Source organism: Liolophura sinensis, chromosome 12, assembly GCF_032854445.1.
Source record: "Liolophura sinensis isolate JHLJ2023 chromosome 12, CUHK_Ljap_v2, whole genome shotgun sequence".
Lineage (NCBI taxonomy): Eukaryota > Metazoa > Mollusca > Polyplacophora > Chitonida > Chitonidae > Liolophura > Liolophura sinensis.
In genome coordinates, this window is record NC_088306.1 from 29,575,041 (window position 1) to 29,598,427 (window position 23,387).

General features: G+C 41.1%; 1 protein-coding gene across 1 annotated transcript in view; it reads left to right on the plus strand.

Annotated features, from left to right (window-relative positions):
- LOC135479874 (amine oxidase [flavin-containing]-like) overlaps positions 1-22,865 on the plus strand; it is a 32,076-nt gene extending 9,211 nt beyond the window's left edge. The window contains 16 exon segments of the mRNA XM_064759780.1: positions 570-655; positions 657-665; positions 1,156-1,293; positions 1,784-1,877; positions 2,636-2,738; positions 4,381-4,522; positions 10,358-10,421; positions 11,965-12,053; positions 12,431-12,590; positions 13,083-13,179; positions 13,777-13,888; positions 18,764-18,861; positions 19,150-19,156; positions 20,271-20,375; positions 20,705-20,767; positions 21,496-22,865. Coding sequence (XP_064615850.1) covers positions 570-655; positions 657-665; positions 1,156-1,293; positions 1,784-1,877; positions 2,636-2,738; positions 4,381-4,522; positions 10,358-10,421; positions 11,965-12,053; positions 12,431-12,590; positions 13,083-13,179; positions 13,777-13,888; positions 18,764-18,861; positions 19,150-19,156; positions 20,271-20,375; positions 20,705-20,767; positions 21,496-21,642 — 1,514 coding nt within the window. The 3' untranslated portion in view covers positions 21,643-22,865.
- The last annotated feature ends 522 nt before the right edge of the window (positions 22,866-23,387 follow it).

Consider the following 23,387-nt stretch of genomic DNA (forward strand, 5'->3'; position numbering starts at 1 on the left):
ATTACATTCGATCTATACGATGTTAACTTCCTTTCCCTGGTTAAAAGTGAAGAGACGATCAAAATAATAGTGACAAGAGCATACTGTCTGGGTTGTATTTTTTTTCATAGTTTTGTTTAAGGCAGGCAGATCTATAGAGGGCGTAAAAAGCTGTCAGTGTTTAAGCATTTTATATGAACAGATGGAATAAAACCCTAACTAAGGTAAATTGACAAGAAGATTTGATTTCAAAAGTTACGCGTAACCATTTGCCAACCGTCACACTGTCTTCGCAGCTCGCGTTTTACTCTCCATGCTGTAGTCTTTCATATTATTTAAAGTAATATAGAATCGTTGATGCTCTGTGAGATATGCAATACTTAACTAAGATAAATTTTAGGTACTGTAGATATATTCCCTGTTACAAAGGTAGAATATTTAATTCTGAATCTCCTATCTTCTCTGTCAGCATTCAGCATCGTTTCTGTCTTTATTGTCAACCAATCAGCTGGTGAAACTACTGAACTGTTAACATTCTGTTTAATTCATGTTTCTGAATATCTGATGGATTAGTAAATGTAATCTTACAGGTTTAGCGGCAGCAAAACTTCTCAAGGAACAAGGATACAATGTGGCTGTACTGGAGGCACGTGACCGAGTCGGTGGTCGGACTTACCACGATCCAGGTCAGAAATCATTCGACAATCTCCACCAGTTTGCTCGTGCATAATTGTGGCATTTACACTTGAATTTTTATTTTTTTCATACAATCAAACGGTTTTGTTGACAAATTCTGCAGCCGTTCTTAGCCCTATTCTTTAAATGCATGTAAATCTAAGGAAATGTTTACATTTCAAATTCTAAGATATTTACCCAGTGTGTAGTTATAAATTTTGGTACCAATGTATTTCTGTACACGTTTGATCACTGTTTGGCATTATTTGCAACGAAACGATGCTTAGGTTTTCAACTGAAGTTTGATCCCTTGTACTCGAAGTGAAAATATATCTATCTTGAAACGAAGGATGAACTTACGTGGAAGTTTTGTATTATAACTCCATGGTTGAATTCTTCATTTGCAAATTATGACCAATAAGTCAGTCGAGAAATCAAAGGCAACCTTAATCAGTCAGTCGCGAAATTATTTGACCCGTTCATTGCATTTCTCATTGCCAGAATCCAAACGTCAAATATGTAGACCTAGGCGGGGCTTACGTCGGACCCACACAAAACCGAGTCTTCCGATTGGCTAGAGAGTTCGGCATACAAACGGCCTTGACCTATGACACTGGGGACACAGCAGCGTATTACAAGGTAAGAGAGAAATTGTGTATGTCTGACATTTGCACGGATAGCCCAATCTTGACAAACACACAACATTCAGGAATGTATTTGACCCTTACCATAAATCTATGAGTCAAAACAGACATTCCTCTATAGGTCAATAAACGCAAGTCCAATTCCAAAACGACGTATAACACAAACCACCAAAGAACTAAGAAGGTATATAAAGTACGAAAATACGACGGAGTCATGTAAAGCAGTCAACAGTTTTTAGTAATGAATTCCTGGTAAACTCAGGAAGCTTACATGCGTAGCTTAAGCGGTGCCCTGAGCGTCGGCGTCGGCGTCGGCGTCAGTAACAGGGTAAGCAATGAGCTGTGGAAATCGTGTTTCGTTTTCGTTACGTCCAGGTACATAGGCAGCCGACCTCCGTTAACAAGTAACGAGGATAAGTAACGTTTTCATGATGCAGTATATGGATATTATACAAGAGTTTTTGCTTGTTCTACATCTGTTTCAGGGACGGGCATATCGTTTTAACACCCTTTTCCCGCCACTCGGGGGTCTCCTTGGATACCTGGACATGAACAACCTCTTTAGAGAGTGGACAGAATGTGCCAAGAGGTGAGGTACTTTCATCTGTACATGAACAAAAATCTGGGGTTGAGTGCTGAACTGTTTGCAAAAGAATACATTTGCAATCTGATGGGGCTTGTACTCGAAGTTGTGGCACAAATGTTTGCTTGTTTGTTTCCTGACAGAAAATTTAACTTGGACATGATAGTAACTACCTGATTTTACGAGTTCTTGGACCTATGGGATTTGTAGTCCTCAGTTTCACCGTAAAAGTTGACTTGTTCATTTTCTTTCAACGAGGGAACTCGTCACGTCTGAAGGATTTCGGACCTAAACTGCCTACACTATTGCTTATTCCTGTTTTTCCAATGACTAGACACGTATTAGACATGCATTGAAATGCCAGTCAACATACTATTTTTCAGCTTGAACCGGGGTCCCATTATGTCGAAAAAGTTTCCCTACTGTGTCTATCCTTCCGTGTTTTGTTTATAGATTCCACACAATAACAACTTGTAGCTTTCACTGACTCACTAAGCTAAGGCGTTGATCTTTCGAGCCGACGGGCCCCTGGCCATTGAGGACACAGTCTAGAGTCCAGTCATGACCACTTCCGTTCTGGCATTAAGTCAGGATATTTGTTACGTACCATGGGAAGTGCGGTGATATTCTTTGGTATCTTCACTTGTCGACCAGACCGCCTTCGATGAGTGACAAACTCTTAAGGTGATATACACTATAATCATCCAAGGAAATAATATACGCTTATTTAATTTCACATTGTAACTCCTTACAGATCCCGTTGATGCCCCTTGGAAGGCCCCTCATGCTCTGGAGTGGGATCGCATGACGTTTCAGGACTGGCTAAACAAGACAGCATGGGACAAAGTAAGATTTGTGTGTTTTTTAATTGATCTCTGAATATTTCTTAATCTTATATATTTCGTGATCTCACTTAACAATGCTAATAACATCGTATATGCATCATGTAAAAAAAAAAAACAGCATAGCGAATTTAGCTGACACAAGAGTTTGTCAATATCAACCTGCGTAAAGTATAGCGCATTGTTAGATTGGGAAAGTAAGGTCATTTGTATTCATTTGTATGGGTCAAAAACAAATTTGGAGAAAATACATTCTCGACCTTCTGTGAAACTTAATGTTCCACGAATTCTTAAGCTGACGCTATTCAGCACAGATGGTATTCTTTTGAACACATATTGCAGTGTCAAGATCTTAGTCAATATTATGTAATTCTTGCTTAAGAATTTCTTGATAAAATTGTTTTTCTATAAGGTCGATTTGTTTGTTAGAAACAAAGTAGAATTACAGCACAATAATTCACAATTTCAATACATCGGGACGCGCAGAGATCTAGGCGAGTCTCGACAATAAGAAAGAGATATTATCTTAAAACCAGTAAATGGCACTACTTTGATTTGATTTGATTTGATTGGTGTTTTACGCCGTACTCAAGAATATTTCACTCATACGACGGTGGCCAGCATTATGGTGGGTGGAAACCGGGCAGAGCCCGGGGGAAACCCACGACCAGGGCAGGTTGCTGGAAGACGCATGGCACAACTTTGAAAGTAATAATTTTGTACGAAGCGTATATTAGCATCACTGTGATAAACATCTGATGCTGGCGCTTGTAGCTGTTTATCAGAAATGCGCAGTCGGTATAGCTTCTATTTTAAAAATACACCGATTGTGTACCCAGTTATCAGTTACTGGATGTACACGTTGTCAAACTGCTGACGGTGCATTTCGTGACGTCAAACCAGTCCAACTTCTCATGCGGACTTAGTGGATGTATTACTTCAAATGCGCCTTTCACACGAGACAAAAGTATGGAATTGTCCATAACTGAATGAGAACTGTAAAACGTTAAATATGCCTTTCACACGACACAAGAGTACGGAATTGCACGATAACTGAAAGAGAACTGTAAACAATGCATGGCCTTAAATATGCCTTTCACACGAGATAAGAGTACGGAATTGTACGATAACTGAAAGAGAACTGTAAAACTTGCATGACCTTAATTATGCCTTTCGCACAAGATGAAAGAAAGACGTTATGTATGATAGAGGACACAAATACGAACTGAGAGGGTGTAAGGCTTGCAATATATCTTTGAAAAGTAAGGATTCTTAGGTACGGAGTGAGTGAATGTGAAGTGTGGAGGGACAGGTTTATAAGAACGTTTTCATATATAATAAACGAATTAAAGTTTCGAATAAATTATTGTGAATTATGAAGGTGTTGAATTTCAAGTAAGCCTTTTTAAACATAAAAACCGCGATTTAATTCTAGCAGTATACAACACACCGATATGTAAAGGCTTAAAGACGCCTACATGCGTCGCACGGGCTCCAGAGATCAAGCTGATCTAGAGGTGGCAGTGATGTAAAGCGAACGTAGAGAGCGGCACGAGCGTTGTAAAGAGTTTGACCGATATGTGCATGGTATACATGTATGAGAGATGAAGAGCCCGTCGCCCGATTATTAGATCTCTGGTGGTTCATATCGTTTCAGGTCAACGCGAGACTTCGCTAAAATGTTCTTGAACGTCAATGTGACGTCAGAACCGACGGAAGTTTCGCTCCTCTGGTTTTTGACGTACATCAGGCGCTGCGGCGGACCTGTCCGGATATTTTCCACGACTAACGGTGGTCAGGTGCGGTGAATATCACCCGTGCATGGAGAATGACGCCTACAACATAGTTCTCGCTCTCTCTATACCTTCTCGCTTTTTGCTTTACAATTTTTCCTAAGTAGGTGTGGATGCTATGTTTCCAGTGTCGAGTTTTGTTGTGTTTTACCCGTTGCATGTTGCAGGGATATAGAACGTGCATGTGTACTAAAGACGTTTTACACATGTGTTATATGTGTGTCATATGTGTATCACACGCGTGTCATATGTCACACACTTGTCATATGCGTGTCACATGTGTGTCATATGTGTTTCATTTGAAATATTCTACTGTCAACATCGGCACACGAACAAGAAGTATTTGTCGTTAAAAACATATACCGTAGATTATGATCAGTAAGATTAAATACGTCAACATCTGCATGAGTTCATAAAACCTACCTTCTTGATCAAATAGCGTAGCAGGTTTGTGAGCAGAAAGTTTGGCTTGTAACCATATATACATGTAGTTTTTTCTCAGCTCGCTAAACTGCAAAGCAAATACTCGCCGTGGCTAGCCACTCCACACATGTAGCTCCGGTATACATTGCAGAGTCCTTTAGTCGTAAGTACCGTAAACACTGTAAAAGTAAGGTCAGTTAGAAGCATATACAAACCAAAATTGTTTGGAACTTCGGAAAAATTATTGTTCTCATTTTCATCATCCAGATAAATTATAAGCACAAACTTAAACTTTAAGACAGCTTGTACGAACATAATCATAGAGTGACGTTTTCCTCATTTAATATTCAAACAGAATTCCAGCAAAAATGTTCCGTGTGAGCTGAAAAAAAAACATCAGGAAAAAAGCTGTCAAGATATGGTTCCAGTTTTCCGATCTGACCAACGTAATAAAGCCACAAATACATTTAACAGACTGTCCATGAGTTATATACTGGATATCCTCATAGATTCTGTTACATCCATGAGAGGTTTTTTGTGCCCACAATTGATGTCACGTAGACACCACTTTTATATTGGTTGTGTTTATCAGGTCAGGACACTTGTTTAATGTAGTCCACAGGTAAATGTAAACCTGTAGGTGTGTATGGGATTAGAGATAACACTATTGGTTGTCCTACATACTTCGCGTCTTGGTACGGGCACATGACTGATGTCACGAAGCCCAACTAGAGTTCAGCTAAAAGCTACCTCATATAAAGTAATATACTCGCGCGAGGACTGTGGATTATAACGCGCATGTATATTTGTGTTAGGAGGAGTAAAGTGTACACAGCGAGTTTAGTTGAAAGTGGGGATTTTGGTGGGGGGGGGGGGGGGCTTTCTGAGCGTACAAATTCACGGAATTGTACCGAAAAAAACTTTTCCCACCTTGAATGGGTCGCCGAGAATTTGCGGTTTCTGCAAAGATAATGGTAAAATAGGATCTGAAAATAATCTTCAACAGTTTCCTTTATGCTTGCCTTGTTTTAACAACCTGTTATTCAAACCACACCATACTCACCATAACATACTACTCACCATAACATACTACTCACCATAACATACTCACCGTAACATACTACTCACCATAACAGACTCACTGAAGTATACTCACCAGCTCACTGCAGGCACATGCTGCTAGGTACATGACATGTAGTGTGCGCAGACGCTACATTATAATGTCAGTGGCTTTTTTTCTCTGGATCTGCAATGGTAAACCATACACTAAGATGCTTTATCGACAGCATAAAATGCATGCCGGAATTTTCCAAATTGATGTCACTTGTTCGACAGAAACAGAGCCCCTTTTTCAACAGTAACAACAAGCAATTGCGTAGGCACTTTTCATATTACAAAATTAGTGTACATGAGAACAAAGTTGGGTAGTGTACATGAGAACACAATTAGGTAGTGTACATGGGAACACAGTTGGGTAGTGTACATGAGAACACAATTAGGTAATGTACATGAGAACACAGTTGGGTAGTGTACGTGGGAACACAATTAGGTAGTGTACATGAGAACACAATTAGGTAGTGTACATGGGAACACAGTTGGGTAGTGTACATGAGAACACAATTGGGTAGTGTACATGAGAACACAATTAGGTAATGTACATGAGAACACAGTTGGGTAGTGTACGTGGGAACACAATTAGGTAGTGTACATGAGAACACAATTAGGTAGTGTACATGGGAACACAGTTGGGTAGTGTACGTGGGAACACAATTAGGTAGTGTACATGAGAACACAATTAAGTAGTGTACATGGGAACACAGTTGGGTAGTGTACATGAGAACACAATCAGGCAGTGTACACGAGAACACAGTTGGGTAGTGTACGTGGGAACACAATTAGGTAGTGTACATGAGAACACAATTAGTAGTGTACATGGGAACACAGTTGGGTAGTGTTCGTGGGAACACAATTAGGTAGTGTACATGAGAACACAATTAGGTAGTGTACATGGGAACACAGTTGGGTAGTGTACATGAGAACACAATTAGGCAGTGTACATGAGAACACAGTTGGGTAGTGTACATGAGAACACAGTTGGGTAGTGTACATGAGAACACAACTGGCAGTGTACGTGGGAACACAATTAGGCAGTGTACATGAGAACACAGTTGGGTAGTGTACGTGAGAACACAGTTGAGTAGTGTACATGAGAACACAGTTGGGTAGTGTACATGAGAACACAGTTGGTTAGTGTACGTGGGAACACAATTAGGCAGTGTACGTGGGAACACAGTTGGGTAGTGTACGTGGGAACCACAGTTGGGTAGTGTACGTGGGAACACAGTTGGGTAGTGTACATGAGAACACAGTTGGGTAGGTGTACATGAGAACACAACTGGCAGTGTACGTGGGAACACAATTAGGCAGTGTACATGAGAACACAGTTGGGTAGTGTACGTGAGAACACAGTTGAGTAGTGTACATGAGAACACAGTTGGGTAGTGTACATGAGAACACAGTTGGTTAGTGTACGTGGGAACACAATTAGGCAGTGTACGTGGGAACACAGTTGGGTAGTGTACGTGGGAACACAGTTGGGTAGTGTACGTGGGAACACAGTTGGGTAGTGTACATGAGAACACAATTTGAGTAGTGTACATGAGAACACAATTAGGCAGTGTACGTGGGAACACAATTTTTGTAGGTTTAAGGGATGAACAAGTATAATGGTTCACCGATGAAAATTCGGTAGTTCATCCCAATATTGTACGGAATATCTACACTCCAGAGATAAAGGTAATCTTTTGCTTCCTAAATTTGCAGTAAGTTTAGCTTCGTTAAAGTGCAAACCTTAGCATGTCAATCCTTAAAGACCGATTGAGAAATTATCTGAGTCTCGTGCAGTCATAGAATGCAATATTTCCATAGGGTACGAAATTCGCGTTGGAAGAAGAAAAGAAAAGAACTAACACAACGGAAGATGTGAACGACTCGACAAAACTTTGAACCTCGGTAACGCCGTTTCAGAATCTGAACTTACATTTAAGGACAACAAGCAGCAGTTAAAACATATACTGCACCAGTATGATGAGCAGGCTGAGGGTATTGTCGGCTAAACCATATGCTGCACCAGTATGATGAACGGGCAGCAGTGTGGTGGGGCTAAACCATATACTGCACAAGTATGATTAGCGGGCAACAGTGTTGTAGGCTAAACCATATACTGCACCAGTATGATGAGCAGGCAGCAGTATTGTCGGCTAAAGCATATGCTGCACCAGTATGATGAGCAGGCAGCAGTATTGTCGGCTAAATCATATACTGCACCAGTATGATGAGCAGGCAGCAGTGTGGTGGGCTAAACCATATACTGCACCAGTATGATGAGAAGGCAGCAGTATTGTCGGTTAAACCATATACTGCACCAGTTTGATGATCAGGCAGCAGTATTGTCGGCTAAAGCATATGCTGCACCTGTTTGATGAGCAGGCAGCAGTATTGTCGGTTAGACCATGTACTGCACCAGTATGATGAGAAGGCAGCAGTATTGTCGGTTAAACCATATACTGCACCAGTATGAGAGTAGGCAGCAGTATTGTCGGTTAGACATATACTGCACCAGTATGATGAGAAGGCAGCAGTATTGTCGGCTAACCATATACTGCACCAGTATGATGAGCAGGCAGCAGTATTGTCAGCTAAAACAATTATGTTTAGATCTGCGTGAGATCCGTTTCATTCGTCCGAGCTCGGCTTTCAGAAATTTATAAGGTCACCATTAACGCATACATGTATGTACTTGGCGAATGGACAGCAAGCCGAACATCTTTTTCTCTCCTGTTGACTAACGGTTTTTCTGAACTATTGACACGCTCTATTTTCTCATTCGCCATCTTGTAGAGTGGGCCGCTATTTGGGCATGGATACTTTGCAGATTAACGTTTTGCAGCGACCCTCACGAGGTCTCGTTGTTGTGGTTTCTATGGTACCTGAAGAGTGCCGGGGGCCCTATCAGGATAAATCTTCTGCATAATGGCGCACAGGTAGATCATCTCGCAAATTCTTGTCCGCCCGAGAAAGTATGAAATTTTGATTACCCGAACCGACTCCTACTGCCCCTGTAGCTTCTCGGCAGGTTATTTTGCGTGATTTCCATGAACTGACGTGCGAGCAACAATGTAATCAACGCTGCTTATTGCATTGTAGCCATTCTCACATCCATAACCTGCATTCTTTAACCACTACACCTTGTTACCCCCGAATCCATTCGCCCCTGAAATCCCTTAACCAGCTCTTATTTACTTGTCAGTTATAACCACTGTTCCTATCAAGTTATACCATACGTGGCGCTTTCTCCAGCTCGTCGCTTACAAACCATATATAAGGTTTAGTAATTCATACGTAAAATTTGTGTATTTCTTAAAACAAATCCGTTCTGATAAATTCGATTTTTGTCTATACTGTATTTTCTAAATCGGGTGGAACGTGGTGTCAAATCGCACACCATAATTTCATGAACGATGAAAGCAGAGGTAGTATTTGAAAGTATTTTATTTATTCATTAGATGGTGTTTTTACGCTGTAGAATATTTCACATGTGCGACGGCGGCTAGCATTACGGTGGGAGAAAACGGGGCAGAGCCCGGTAGAAAACACAATGACCTTCCGCAGGTTGCCACCATACCTTCCCACGTACGTCTGGAGAGGAAGCCAGAATGAGTTCAGACTTGAACTCACAGCAACCGCATTGGTGAGTATTTGAAAGTGGCCAAAATAAAGAATAAACTATAGAATGGGGGACATTTCCTCCTTAAGGTAATTCAGGCCCAAGCTGATTAGTCTCTTGTTCATTCCTGCCTTTTCCTCTGGACAAAATGGTAAACTTATAACGCATTACTCTGGCATCGCAAGACAATTGCCCACCTAGAACCCGAAGTCACCATGTAATGCGCGAGAAAAGATGCACCATTATATGCGAGCATTACTGTATCTGCATGCACAATTTATTTCTTGTTGTTTATAATATACTGTCCCATGTGTTATCACTTGCGTACTTATGTTCGTATTTAGTATTCTTGTGCTCGGTGTTGTTTCGCAGCAGTGGAGAATCTGTCTCTTGCATAATGACCCTCGGGATTTTAGGAAGGGGCATAGGGTGTGGGGATGGGGGATGAGGGCTGTTTTTGGTAACAGCACACATCATCGTATGACGGGACTGCCATTAATATATCTCTAGACGTATTTAAAAGAGTTGTACCAGAGAAAAAATTTATATATATATATATATATATATATATATATATATATATATATATATATATATATATATATATCTATACGAACCCTTATGAATAAAAAAAGGACATCTGTTATGAATTCTTTGTATCATGAACATTTTCTTCTTTTTTGGGTGAACAGGAGAGGAAATTTGTCGGCGGATCCCAGCAACTGAGTTTCAAGTTAGCGGAGCGAATAGGTCCTGGTAAGGCCATTGCGCACGCGCAGACAACAATAGGAATGGCGTTAAATGCCTTTGTCTTCTTAACTCCTACGGTAGATTCATGAGCAGCTTTTAATCCGATAAATTCTCTCCGTTCGAATGTTTTTTTGTTTTCCGTACAGGACACGACTGAATTAATTAGCACTACACTCTTCAGAAAAATGGTTCTCTACGGAACTGTAAAATGTTCTTTGGCTTTTATCACCTCAGAACTCCTGTGGTACTATAAAGAACCCTTTAACATGGATAGACATGGTCCATTGACATGGTTCTATAACAAACTCTTTCTACATCAAGAGGGTTAACTATAGAACCAATTTAACGCAAAGGTTCTATTTATATCCATGTATATTCTTGTTTTCCAAATGCCAGTTAAGTCAGCAGTGCAAACTAATTTTGTGATTCACACATAATTAGTGCCAGTGAAGCTATTCCGTATGAGTTTTTTTAGACATTCTAAACTGAGGACAGCCTTCAAAATGCTGTCTAATGTGGGATTTATAATTTACAAAATCACGGCTTCTGTTTTATGAATTCCTCGGTGCCGTTAAACAATGGTCATTAAGCTGTACACATACAAATGATGGTCATTAAGCTGTATACATACAAACAATGACCAATGACCATTAAGCTGTATACATACAAATGATGGTCATTAAGCTGTATACATACAAACGATGATCATTAAGCTGTATACATACAAACGATGACCATTAAGCTGTATACATACAAACGATGACCATTAAGCTGTATACATACAAACGATGACCATTAAGCTGTATACATACAAACGATGACCATTAAGCTGCATACATACAAACGATTACTATTAAGCTGTATATATACAAACAATGACCAATGACCATTAAGCTGCATGCATACAAATGATGACCATTAAGCCGTATACGTACAAACGATGATCATTAAGCTGTATACATACAAACAATGACCAATGACCATTAAGCTGCATGCATACAAATGAAGACCATTAAGCTGTATACGTACAAACGATGATCATTAAGCTGTATACATACAAACAATGACCATTAAGCTGTATACATACAAACGATGATCATTAAGCTGTATACATACAAACAATGACCATTAGGTTGTATACATACAAACGATGACCATTAAGCTGTATACATACAAACGATGACCATTAAGCTGTATACATACAAACGATGACCATTAAGCTGTATACATACAAAGGATGATCGTTAAGCTGCATCATACAAACGATGACCATTAAGCTGTATACATACAAAGGATGATCATTAAGCTGTATATTTCTATCATGCTGGCTTCCTATCCGGCCGTACATGGGAAGGTCTGTCAGCAATTTGCGGAGGGTCGTGGGTTTCCCCGCGTTCACCCCGGTTTACTACTACCAAAATGCTGGCCGCTATCATCTAAGTGAAATATTCTTGAGTACGGCGTAAAACACCAATCAAGTAAATAGAAATAAATAAATAAATAAACAAACAAACAAAAACAAATAAATAAATCATTTACTCTGTTTTAGACAATATCCTGTTGAACCGTCCAGTCGTCAAGGTGGAGCAGACGGATAAAGATGTCACCCTGCAAGACGTCCATGGCAACAAATACGTCGTACGTAGTGATGTTCTTATGTCATTGACATGTGTTTCTCAAAGTGTTCTTTATTCTGCATACCGCCATCTCTTAATCCGCGTTGAATATGAACAGACCTATAGGAGATAAAGCACAGATATTGAAACCAGACCATTGCCGGCAATGTAATAGATTACAAATGTTAACCCCTACATGTAACCGACGCTATCCAGCCTCTTGTCAGTTTAGAGTTTTGTTTCAACTGTGTACATAAATACTTAAGTATTTGCAGCTTACGCGTCTCCCAGTAACATGACCTAAGCAGAATTAGTTAAGAAATAAAATGCAGTGATGTTAATTGCAATTTATTAGACGTCACTAGTCTAGAATTACTCAAAATGCCGTCTCTTTCGCAGGCCTCACGTGTCATCATAGCCAGTCCACTTCCGCTTCAACAGAAGATGATCTACGAACCCCCACTTCCGGCCCGCCGTAACCAGCTGATATCACGTGTACCCATGGGATCAGTCATCAAGACCTTTGTGTACTACAAAACTGCCTTCTGGAGAGAAAAGGGTAGACTTACACGAAATAGTGATGTGAAAGTCAATTTATAAAAATCTAAAACCAAAGTTTTGTTATCATCAAGTTTTATTTGGCTGAATCCTTTACCCTATTTAAACGTTTTAATCGGATATCATAGGAAAAATATAATGGTAGAATTCGACACATAGCTCTAGTGGCATATAATGACATTACAGTGTGACTGGCCGGGGTGTCATGTCTGGTGTCTTCCTCATGGTTTTCAAGTGAGGCAGCACTATAAATGTGTCCGCATTAGGACTGGTTTGCTACTTTGGCAAGCTAATTCTGGAAATGAATTCAATATATCTGGAAATAAATTGAAGATATCTCTGTCAGGCTCAATCGGCTTACCTTATGCTACAAATCACCGATCATCATGCTATGGCCGAAATATTATTAAAATTTACATGAAAGCGCAAGCACATGATAGAAGCAGTTATACTGAATAGGCTTGATTGCAGGCAGAGTTGTTTTATTTTCCAGGATATTCGGGTTTGTCAGCAATAGATGATGAAGACGGTTTAATAGGATTCTCGATGGATGACACCAAACCAGACGGTTCACACCCAGCTCTTATCGCGTAAGTCTAAGTATTGCCTGTTGCAGAAATATCAAAATTTTGCTTACACATTAAAATATTTCACACTTTCCAATACCACATTTGGTAATACAGGTGGCAGAAGAGGCCAGAACGTATGTCAGCTGCATGTTCTTTATTGGAAACACGTCAAATGCTGAGGGGTCTCCGGGGCTCAGTTGGTTAGCGCTCTAGCGCATCGTAATTACCCAGGAGCCTCTCATCGATGCGGTCGCTGTGAGTTTATGTCCAGCTCATTTCAGCTTTATTCTGGCAGACCGAGCCAGAACATATTGTTGATTTTTATTATTGAAAACAAGGTCCAGCTCACGATGGCTTCCTCTCCGATCGTACGTGGAAAGGTCCGTCAGCAGCCTGTGGATGGTCGTGGGTTTCCACGGACTTCCTCGGTTTTATCCCACTATAATTCTGGCCACCGCTGTATAAGTGAAACATTTTTTTATTACGGCATAAAACTCCAATCAAACAAACAAATTATTAAATACCATGTTATATGCTGAGCATTGTGTTTATCTTCTAAACACCTGCTGGGTATTTGTGTTACTCAGATGATCGTACTGGGTTTTGTCTACATTTCAGCTTTATCCTGGCAGACCGAGCAAGGACGTATTGTCAGCTTACCAGAGAGGAACGTAAGAAAAGGATATCAGCGGTGTATGCCAAAGTATTCAAGTCTCCAGAAGGGTTAAATGTGAGTAAAACGATCAGTAAAAAACCTACAGTAGTCATCAGATTGATCACTGAAAACTGTATAACACAAACCACCAAAGAACTGTAAAGAAGTATATAAAGTATGAAAACAGGACGGAATCATGCAAAGAGAAGCAGTCAACGGTTTTCATTGATGTTGGAAAGACGCAAGGTATGTTCTGGGCGAGTGAGTAAAACCAGTATTCAAATCCTGTACCATGCTAAAATATCAGTTGTCGATAACAACACATATATCTCAGTTTGCGCTTTAATTGCAACAATTCATATATCCAATGTGTCGATCTAATTCAACACGATGACTAAACAGCTCCTAACCCCGTGTTAAGCGGTACTGGATAACATTTTTAGATAATTTTTTTGGATAAATGTGTCCTCTTTTGTTTTTCTCACTTATTCTTTACTACTTTTCCAAGTACTCATTCCATAAAGTAATTCTGAGTTAAGTCTAAAATGAAAAAGGGGCCTCCGGGGCTCAGTTGGTTAGTGCGCTAGCGCAGCGTAAGGACCCGTGAGTCTCTCACGAATGCGGTCGCTGTGAGTTCCAGTCCACCTTAATGCTGGCTTCCTCTCCAGCCGCACGCGGGAAGGTTTGTCAGCAACCTGCGGATGGCCGTGGGATTTTTCCAGGCTCTGCCCGGTTTCCTCCCATCATAATGCTGGCCGCCGTCGTATAAGTGAAATATTCTCGAGTACAGCGTAAAACACCAATCAAATAAATAAATAAATAAAACAAAAAAATGAAAAACTTGATGAAAAGTTCTGCCTAGGCCTAAATTGCCGTGATATTGTGGTTACCATGTATTAATTCTCCCAGGCCTAAATTGTCGTGATAATTTGGTTACTATGTATTAATTTTCCCAGATTACGCTGTTGGATGGTTACATTTCCCATCCTGGGTCCAACCAATAGCACTTAAATCACGTTTTAAATTTCAAGAATTATCAAAAATTTGACCTGAAGCTAATATGTTTACACTTGGCTGAAATGATATGAGCACAGCAGAAAATCATCGGTCAATTTTCTTATCGATTTCCATGGTGCATATGTAAATTTTAGAGCTTTATTTTAGTTACAATTTTAGGCTAAACAGGAAAGCCCTTCGTGAAACGGATCCCAAGTCATGTACTTTGAACTTAATCAAAGGGAGATCACTGTGATATATTTTAAGGCAACGAAAACACTAGCATCAAGTACATGTCATATGAAAGACCAATAAACACTGCCAATGAAAATAGCTCGATTAATTTTTTCAGGCCAGAAAAATCTTTTGATTCTATGATGACCTTTTCTGGTCATATTTGTACCAGTGACGTCACATCCGGGTTTTGTCACTTTACACACATGGACGGCTGCATTTACATATAGATCTATGCATGTATTCGCCGAATGATCCTTGAAACGAATTATTTGGAGCCAAATACATGTTTGTCACCTAACTAATACCCTCTTAGTCACTACAGACCACCATAGAATTTCATGTATAAAAACATTTTACTACTGTAGGTTGGATATATTCTAAAACGATTAAGGTAAACTACATGTATTTTCCTGCACAGTTTCTAATGTTCTTTCATCTGATGTGATTCTTTGTCTTTAACAAGTCTTACGTAGGCCAGATTTCCCCAGTTATGTGTGACCATTTGCCATCCTAGGCCAGATTTCCCCAGTTATGTGTGACCATTTGCCATCCTAGGCCAGATTTCCCCAGTTATGTGTGATGATTTGCCATCCTAGGCCAGATTTCCCCAGTTATGTGTGACGATTTGCCATCCTAGGCCAGATTTCCCCAGTTATGTGTGATGATTTGCCATCCTAGGCCAGATTTCCCCAGTTATGTGTGACCATTTGCCATCCTAGGCCAGATTCCCCCAGTTATGTGTGATGATTTGCCATCCTAGGCCAGATTTCCCCAGTTATGTGTGACCATTTGCCATCCTAGGCCAGATTCCCCCAGTTATGTGTGACCATTTGCCATCCTAGGCCAGATTCCCCCAGTTATGTGTGATGATTTGCCATCCTAGGCCAGATTTCCCCAGTTATGTGTGACCATTTGCCATCCTAGACCAGATTCCCCCAGTTATGTGTGATGATTTGCCATCCTAGGCCAGATTTCCCCAGTTATGTGTGACCATTTGCCATCCTAGGCCAGATTTCCCCAGTTATGTGTGACCATTGCCATCGTAGGCCAGATTTCCCCAGTTGTGTGTGACCATATGCCATCCTAGGCTAGATTCCCCCAGTTATGTGTGATGATTTGCCATCCTAGGCCAGATTTCCCCAGTTATGTGTGACCATTTGCCATCCTAGTCCAGATTTCCCCAGTTATGTGTGACCATTACCATCGTAGGCCAGATTTCCCCAGTTGTGTGTGACCATATGCCATCCTAGGCCAGATTCCCCCAGTTATGTGTGACGATTTGCTATCCTAGACCAGATTTCCCCAGTTATGTGTGACCATTTGCCATCCTAGGCCAGATTCCCCCAGTTATGTGTGACCATTTGCCATCGTAGGCCAGATTTCCCCAGTTATGTGTGACCATTTGCCATCCTAGGCTAGATTCCCCCAGTTATGTGTGACCATTTGCCATCCTAGGCCAGATTCCCCCAGTTATGTGTGACCATTTGCCATCCTAGGCTAGATTCCCCCAGTTATGTGTGACGATTTGCAATCCTAGACCAGATTTCCCCAGTTATGTGTGACCATTTGCCATCCTAGGTCAGATTCCCCCAGTTATGTGTGATGATTTGCCATCCTAGGCCAGATTTCCCCAGTTATGTGTGACCATTTGCCATCCTAGGCCAGATTTCCCCAGTTATGTGTGACCATTGCCATCGTAGGCCAGATTTCCCCAGTTGTGTGTGACCATATGCCATCCTAGGCTAGATTCCCCCAGTTATGTGTGACCATTTGCCATCCTAGGCTAGATTCCCCCAGTTATGTGTGATGATTTGCCATCCTAGGCCAGATTTCCCCAGTTATGTGTGACCATTTGCCATCCTAGGCCAGATTTCCCCAGTTATGTGTGACCATTTGCCATCCTAGGTCAGATTCCCCCAGTTATGTGTGACGATTTGCCATCCTAGGCCAGATTTCCCCAGTTATGTGTGATGATTTGCCATCCTAGGCCAGATTCCCCCAGTTATGTGTGACCATTTGCCATCCTAGGCCAGATTCCCCCAGTTATGTGTGACCATTTGCCATCCTAGGTCAGATTCCCCCAGTTATGTGTGATGATTTGCCATCCTAGGCCAGATTTCCCCAGTTATGTGTGACCATTTGCCATCCTAGGCCAGATTTCCCCAGTTATGTGTGACCATTGCCATCGTAGGCCAGATTTCCCCAGTTGTGTGTGACCATATGCCATCCTAGGCTAGATTCCCCCAGTTATGTGTGACCATTTGCCATCCTAGACCAGATTCCCCCAGTTATGTGTGATGATTTGCCATCCTAGGCCAGATTTCCCCAGTTATGTGTGACCATTTGCCATCCTAGGCCAGATTTCCCCAGTTATGTGTGACCATTTGCCATCCTAGGTCAGATTCCCCCAGTTATGTGTGACGATTTGCCATTGTAGGCCAGATTTCCCCAGTTATGTGTGATGATTTGCCATCGTAGGCCAGATTTCCCCAGTTATGTGTGACCATTTGCCATCCTAGGCCAGATTTCCCCAGTTATGTGTGATGATTTGCCATCCTAGTCCAGATTCCCCCAGTTATGTGTGATGATTTGCCATCCTAGGCCAGATTTCCCCAGTTATGTGTGACCATTTGCCATCCTAGGCCAGATTTCCCCAGTTATGTGTGACCATTGCCATCGTAGGCCAGATTTCCCCAGTTGTGTGTGACCATATGCCATCCTAGGCTAGATTCCCCCAGTTATGTGTGATGATTTGCCATCCTAGACCAGATTCCCCCAGTTATGTCTGACGATTTGCCATCCTAGGCCAGATTCCCCCAGTTATGTGTGACCATTTGCCATCCTAGGTCAGATTCCCCCAGTTATGTGTGATGATTTGCCATCCTAGGCCAGATTCCCCCAGTTATGTGTGACCATTTGCCATCCTAGACCAGATTCCCCCAGTTATGTGTGATGATTTGCCATCCTAGGTCAGATTCCCCCAGTTATGTGTGACCATTTGCCATCCTAGGCCAGATTCCCCCAGTTATGTGTGACCATTTGCCATCCTAGGCTAGATTCCCCCAGTTATGTATGACCATTTGCCATCCTAGGCTAGATTCCCCCAGTTATGTGTGACCATTTGCCATCCTAGGCCAGATTCCCCCAGTTATGTGTGATGATTTGCCATCCTAGGCCAGATTCCCCTTATGTGTGACCATTTGCCATCCTAGGCCAGATTTCCCCAGTTATGTGTGACGATTTGCCATCTGTTCCATAGTCGTAGCTCTTGAGGTTTTATTCTACATAATGCTGAAAGATTTCCTGAAGGACATGCTAGACAGCATGATCATAGACATGGTTGCTACTAAAACAGAATCGACGGGAGTATTTCATGACATCATCATTTTAAAAATAAAACAGGTTAAAGGTGTTTCGTCAGTGAAAAAAAAAGTGCGCGAGAATATGAATTTAACCGGTAATTATTAATCAAACCGGTAATTATTAATCAAACCGGTAATTGCTAAAAGGTTTACTCAACAGACTAATCGGAAATATAGATTAAAATAATGACCCCATAATAAAACTGATATCAAGGTTGTGGGAAAAATTCATCATTGATACTGCCATTGAATAAACCTTTTGGGGAATCCCAAACAAAATCTATCACAAAATGTCAATTTAAATGGAAAATATCAATTAAAATCAATAAGTAAATCAGTGGATCAATGATTTCAGCCTGTCCACTACGAGGAGAAGGATTGGGGAGAGGAGCAGTGGTCTGGAGGTTGTTACACCATTATGATGCCCCCAGGCTTCTTAACAGTATTTGGACCGTAAGTTCACATGTACTCACCTGTATACCGGAAACTTGCATGTTCATGAGCTAATGTGTTGCACGTGCTGAAGACCAAGCGTGTGATCCTTTCCCAGCTAGGTCGCGTGTTCAAATCCAGCTGTCGCTGCTTGGCCTCCGCGTATGCCTTTTTCAGTGTTTTCAAGTAGCTGTCAAGGTGTTACCAGACAGCTTTCATATATGGGTAATTTTAATGAGAATTGAAAAGTTAATTAATCAGCAATTAATCAAAAAAAGAAATCATTGAAATTTTGTTCTTCCAAATTAGTGTCAGAGTAAAATTTTATGGAACTAATAACACAAACCCTAATGGAATATTGGCATATCATCGAGTATTACAACGATCTTTTGAAGAAAGGTCATAGGCCCTTCTTACAGTACTATTCTGTGTAGAATAACGGAACACAACCTGCAGGGCCGAATCTACAACACTTGACTGAAGCCAGTGTTTGGAACTTCAGCGAAATTCGTATTTTATGATGAACAAAGGTTTAAATTATAACGGATTTGTATTAACACTGGCCCCCTAATCCTTGTTTAACCTAAGGTAATATTGATGCCTTAGGTTAAAAAATCAGTCTTAGGACAAAACTGTGGAATCGATCTATATCTGTTCCTTGGAAAAATGTTAGATACAGTTTCCACACAACTTAATAGGCCCTACACTTATATTCACTCTGAAAAGAATAGATAGTACCCATAGCCTAATACATATGTAAATAGGCCTTAGCTTATTGGTGGTGTACGCCTACCAGTCTCAAAAGAAGTTAGGCCTATGGACTCTGCCATCAAGATTCTACATTATCGAAGTGCTGTTAGCCAGATATGAATGATAAACACAATTCCGCTATTTAAAAATTAATATAAGTAAATTTATTATGTAGAAAAGCCATAGGTAAAATGGCTTTTCCTGATTCCCACTGATCTTGACCTATCCTGTCAAGAATGATTGAACATCCAGTTGAGGGCCTCCGTGGCTTAGTTGGTTAGCGCGCTAGCGCAGCGTAATGACCCAAGAGTCTCTCACCAATGCGGTCGCTTGTGAGTTCAAGTCCATGCTCTTGCTGGCTTCTCTCTCGGCCGTATGTGGAAGGTTTTCCAGCAACCTGCGGATGGTCGTGGGTTTCCCCCTGGTCTCTGCCCGGTTTCCTCCCACCATAATGCTGGCCGCCGTCGTATAAGTGAAATATTCTTGAGTACGGCGTAAAACACCAATCAAATAAAAAAATAAATAGAACATCCAGTTGATTGCAGTTATAAACTCATACCTTGGCCTCTATGGAGTAGAAGGAGTGTAAGTCTATATAAAATAGGCCTAGTTGAATGAAGAATGCTGTATCATTTCTAAGATCATATTCAAATTGTGTTCTCGACTTGCAGTGAAATAAGAAAAAACCGATAGGACGTTTGTACTTTGCCGGCACAGAGACGGCCACGCAATGGTCAGGATACATGGAGGGAGCTATCGAGGCTGGAGAGCGCGCAGCAAGGGAGGTAATCCAGTTATGTTTTAGAAATCATAATCATGCTGTTTTTCACCAGTTTATTCGCTTGTTACTCCATCCTTCACTGTTATAGCATCTGTAAAATGAAAAGTATTTAATTAATGAAATCAACAGTTGTTTGCAACCAAAAGTTTGCAATTTTGTTTTATTTTTTCGTTTCGGTTTAGTGAAATTCAATCTGTAGATACAAGATCTCAGACTTGGCAAGCGATAGGGCCTAGGACGTATATGCCTAACATGTTCAAAGTAAGACTTTTAAGCACATGAAAATATGTATAAACGTATGGTGAAATTGTAAAATCTTCACTTGTTTCTCAGATAATGTTTGCCGAAGGACGAATCAGCGAAAATGAAATTTGGCAAGAGGAACCAGAAGATGCGGTAAAGTTTATTGATTTGCTTTCCATCATATTGATTTGCTGTCAATCATATCGATTTGTGTTCTGTCATGTTGATTTGCTTTCCGTCATATCGATTTGCTTTCCGTCATATCGATTTGCTTTCCATCATATTGATTTTATTCGATTTGATTGTTGGTTATCGCCGAAGTGAAAACTTTGCCATATAGGGGCCTACTCGATGGCACAGTTGTTAGCTGCTTGGGCAGCACAATGACAACAGCCTCTCACGAGTGGGGTCACTGCAAGTTCAAGCCCAGCTCATCCTCTTTGGTCGCTCGTGGGCAGCGTCAACCAGCAACTTGCAACGGGTCCTGAGCTTTCCTCGGGTTCTGCCCGCTTTCCACCGATCATAATGCTTGTTGTATTAGCAAAATGTTCTTGAATACGGCGTAAAGCATCAATCAAATAAATCAATAGATACATAAATATAACTAACTTAGCTTCATATCTTGCAAAGGAGAAAGTTTGAAGGTGTTAGTTGGACATTTTGTATCATTGCGAATTTTTTCAACTATCGAGAAAAGCTTGTGCCTCATCAGAATGTTTATTTCCTGGCTTAATGTAGGCCTACAGTTAATTATCGTAGATAGACAGAACAACAGTCAAGCCACTTATGTACTATGAACTAGTCATAAAGCTACACTGTTTTTGGTTTTGATAATTTCCCACAACTTATTCTCTCTCTCTGTTTTTGTTTTGTTTTAACAGGATGTGAAGCCCCGGCCAATAGAGACAACGTTCTGGGAACGTAACCTGCCTTCCGTACCAGGTTTGCTTAAGTTTACCTTTGGTGTGACTGCCTTGGGAGGGGCCGGTCTGGGCTATCTTGGATACCTGAAATTCTCGAGACTTTGAAAAAAAAAAAGATCGGAAAATAGACAAAAAATGTTGCTAGGTCAGTGAACCTGTCTGGTGCTATACCTTATCTCAGGTCCTCCCTGGACAACGAACAAACAGTCACGTGGATAAGTCATGTGATTTTACCGAGACTTAGCATCGAGGTCAGCCGAATACGTCAGTTGTAATCGAAAGCCTAAAAGGAGGTGTAGGATTTTCTCGTACTGTAAACCGTTACTAGGTTCCACAAAGTGATCTTAAACCTAAACATGTATTCAGAAATTAAAAACTGTCGTAAGTTATATGACTGATTCGAGATCGTTCACCTGATAATTCCTGGACACTGGACCCAAGACGTGATGCTGGTGTAGAATGTACCAGGGTCCCGTGGGTTGGCGGGGGGTGAACGACGGGGTATATCAAGGGACAGGATTTGTTTATTCTAACTGTACATAAAATTTAAAGAGAAGCAGAACGTTGGCTGGCTAGCAGAGACAATTTAGAGCACCAATGATTTAGTCTGGCTTTGTCTATCCCTATATCCCATCACCTTATCAGTGTTGATACGTCGGCGTGAAATAACATTTGGATTACACATTCTGCATGCTTTCATTTAAAGGCAACAGACATGTGATGTGTTGTTGTCACGTCAGGTCACTCGCCAACGTGGTTTATGTCCAATGATATATCATGGTTTAAAACTCTTTCTTCTTGTCCTTTCTTCCTAGTACTGTTGTTTAGCTTGTTAAATAGTAACGTGATCAAATGAAAGTATGTTCTGTATGGTATTCCAAGCAACGAGCTTACAGCATGATGACGTCACTCCACACGCGCATGCTCTGTATGACATGGGGTGATTAAGAGCAAATGCGACAGATGAGGCTCGAGAATTCAGCTTATTTAAGTGAATTAAAGGCCATGTTTCACCGCTTACATGTGACCATTTAGCAACTTTCACACTGTCGTGGCTGCTTTGGTTTTAGACTTTTATATAGTATTGCTCTTGGTAGATAAGGCCCTTCTCTAATGCTCATGCCCCACTATAGGACAATCCCGAGATGCACTGCTCATATAGGCAAGCTGACGCCACGGTGCTGTTGGCCTGTTCATGGAATTCCACACGTGACAATACGTTAAAACACTGTATGCAGAGAATACACCTTATTAACATTTTATATTACATCCGTGTTGTGCGTGCATGCGTACGAAGACGTTATGGTAATAAATGCTATCTAATTGGCGGCTAATTTGAATTGTTGACCTTTTGTTTTATGTTACGCTTTCGTGATATGATTTCATTAACTTATTTCAAAACGCGGAAAGAATATTTCACTTATACGACGACAGCGGCCAGCATTATGGTGGGAGGAATCCGGGCAGAGTTTGGGCTGAAACCCACGACCATCGGCAGGTGATGCAAGACCTTCCCACGCACGACCGGAGCCCGTGATATGAACAGTTGTCAGATGCAAGCTTAGGGAAAACTGGCGTTTTGATCATATGAAACGATGCGGTGGGGTTTTAACAGCTGAAAATAATTCCAGCACAGTTGTAATGAAACGGTTGCATCAAGGTCTCAGCCAGAACATACGAATTCCCACCAATTATCCATAAAAGAAAAGAATCCTCGTTAAAGACATTGAATGCTCCTTCAATAGTCTACACCAGTTAACAATTACCTTACGGCGGCATTCAGCAAAGCGCACTACACCAGATTATCTCTCGAGCCAACAAAACCCCCTCCGTGCTCTCTCACAAACCAC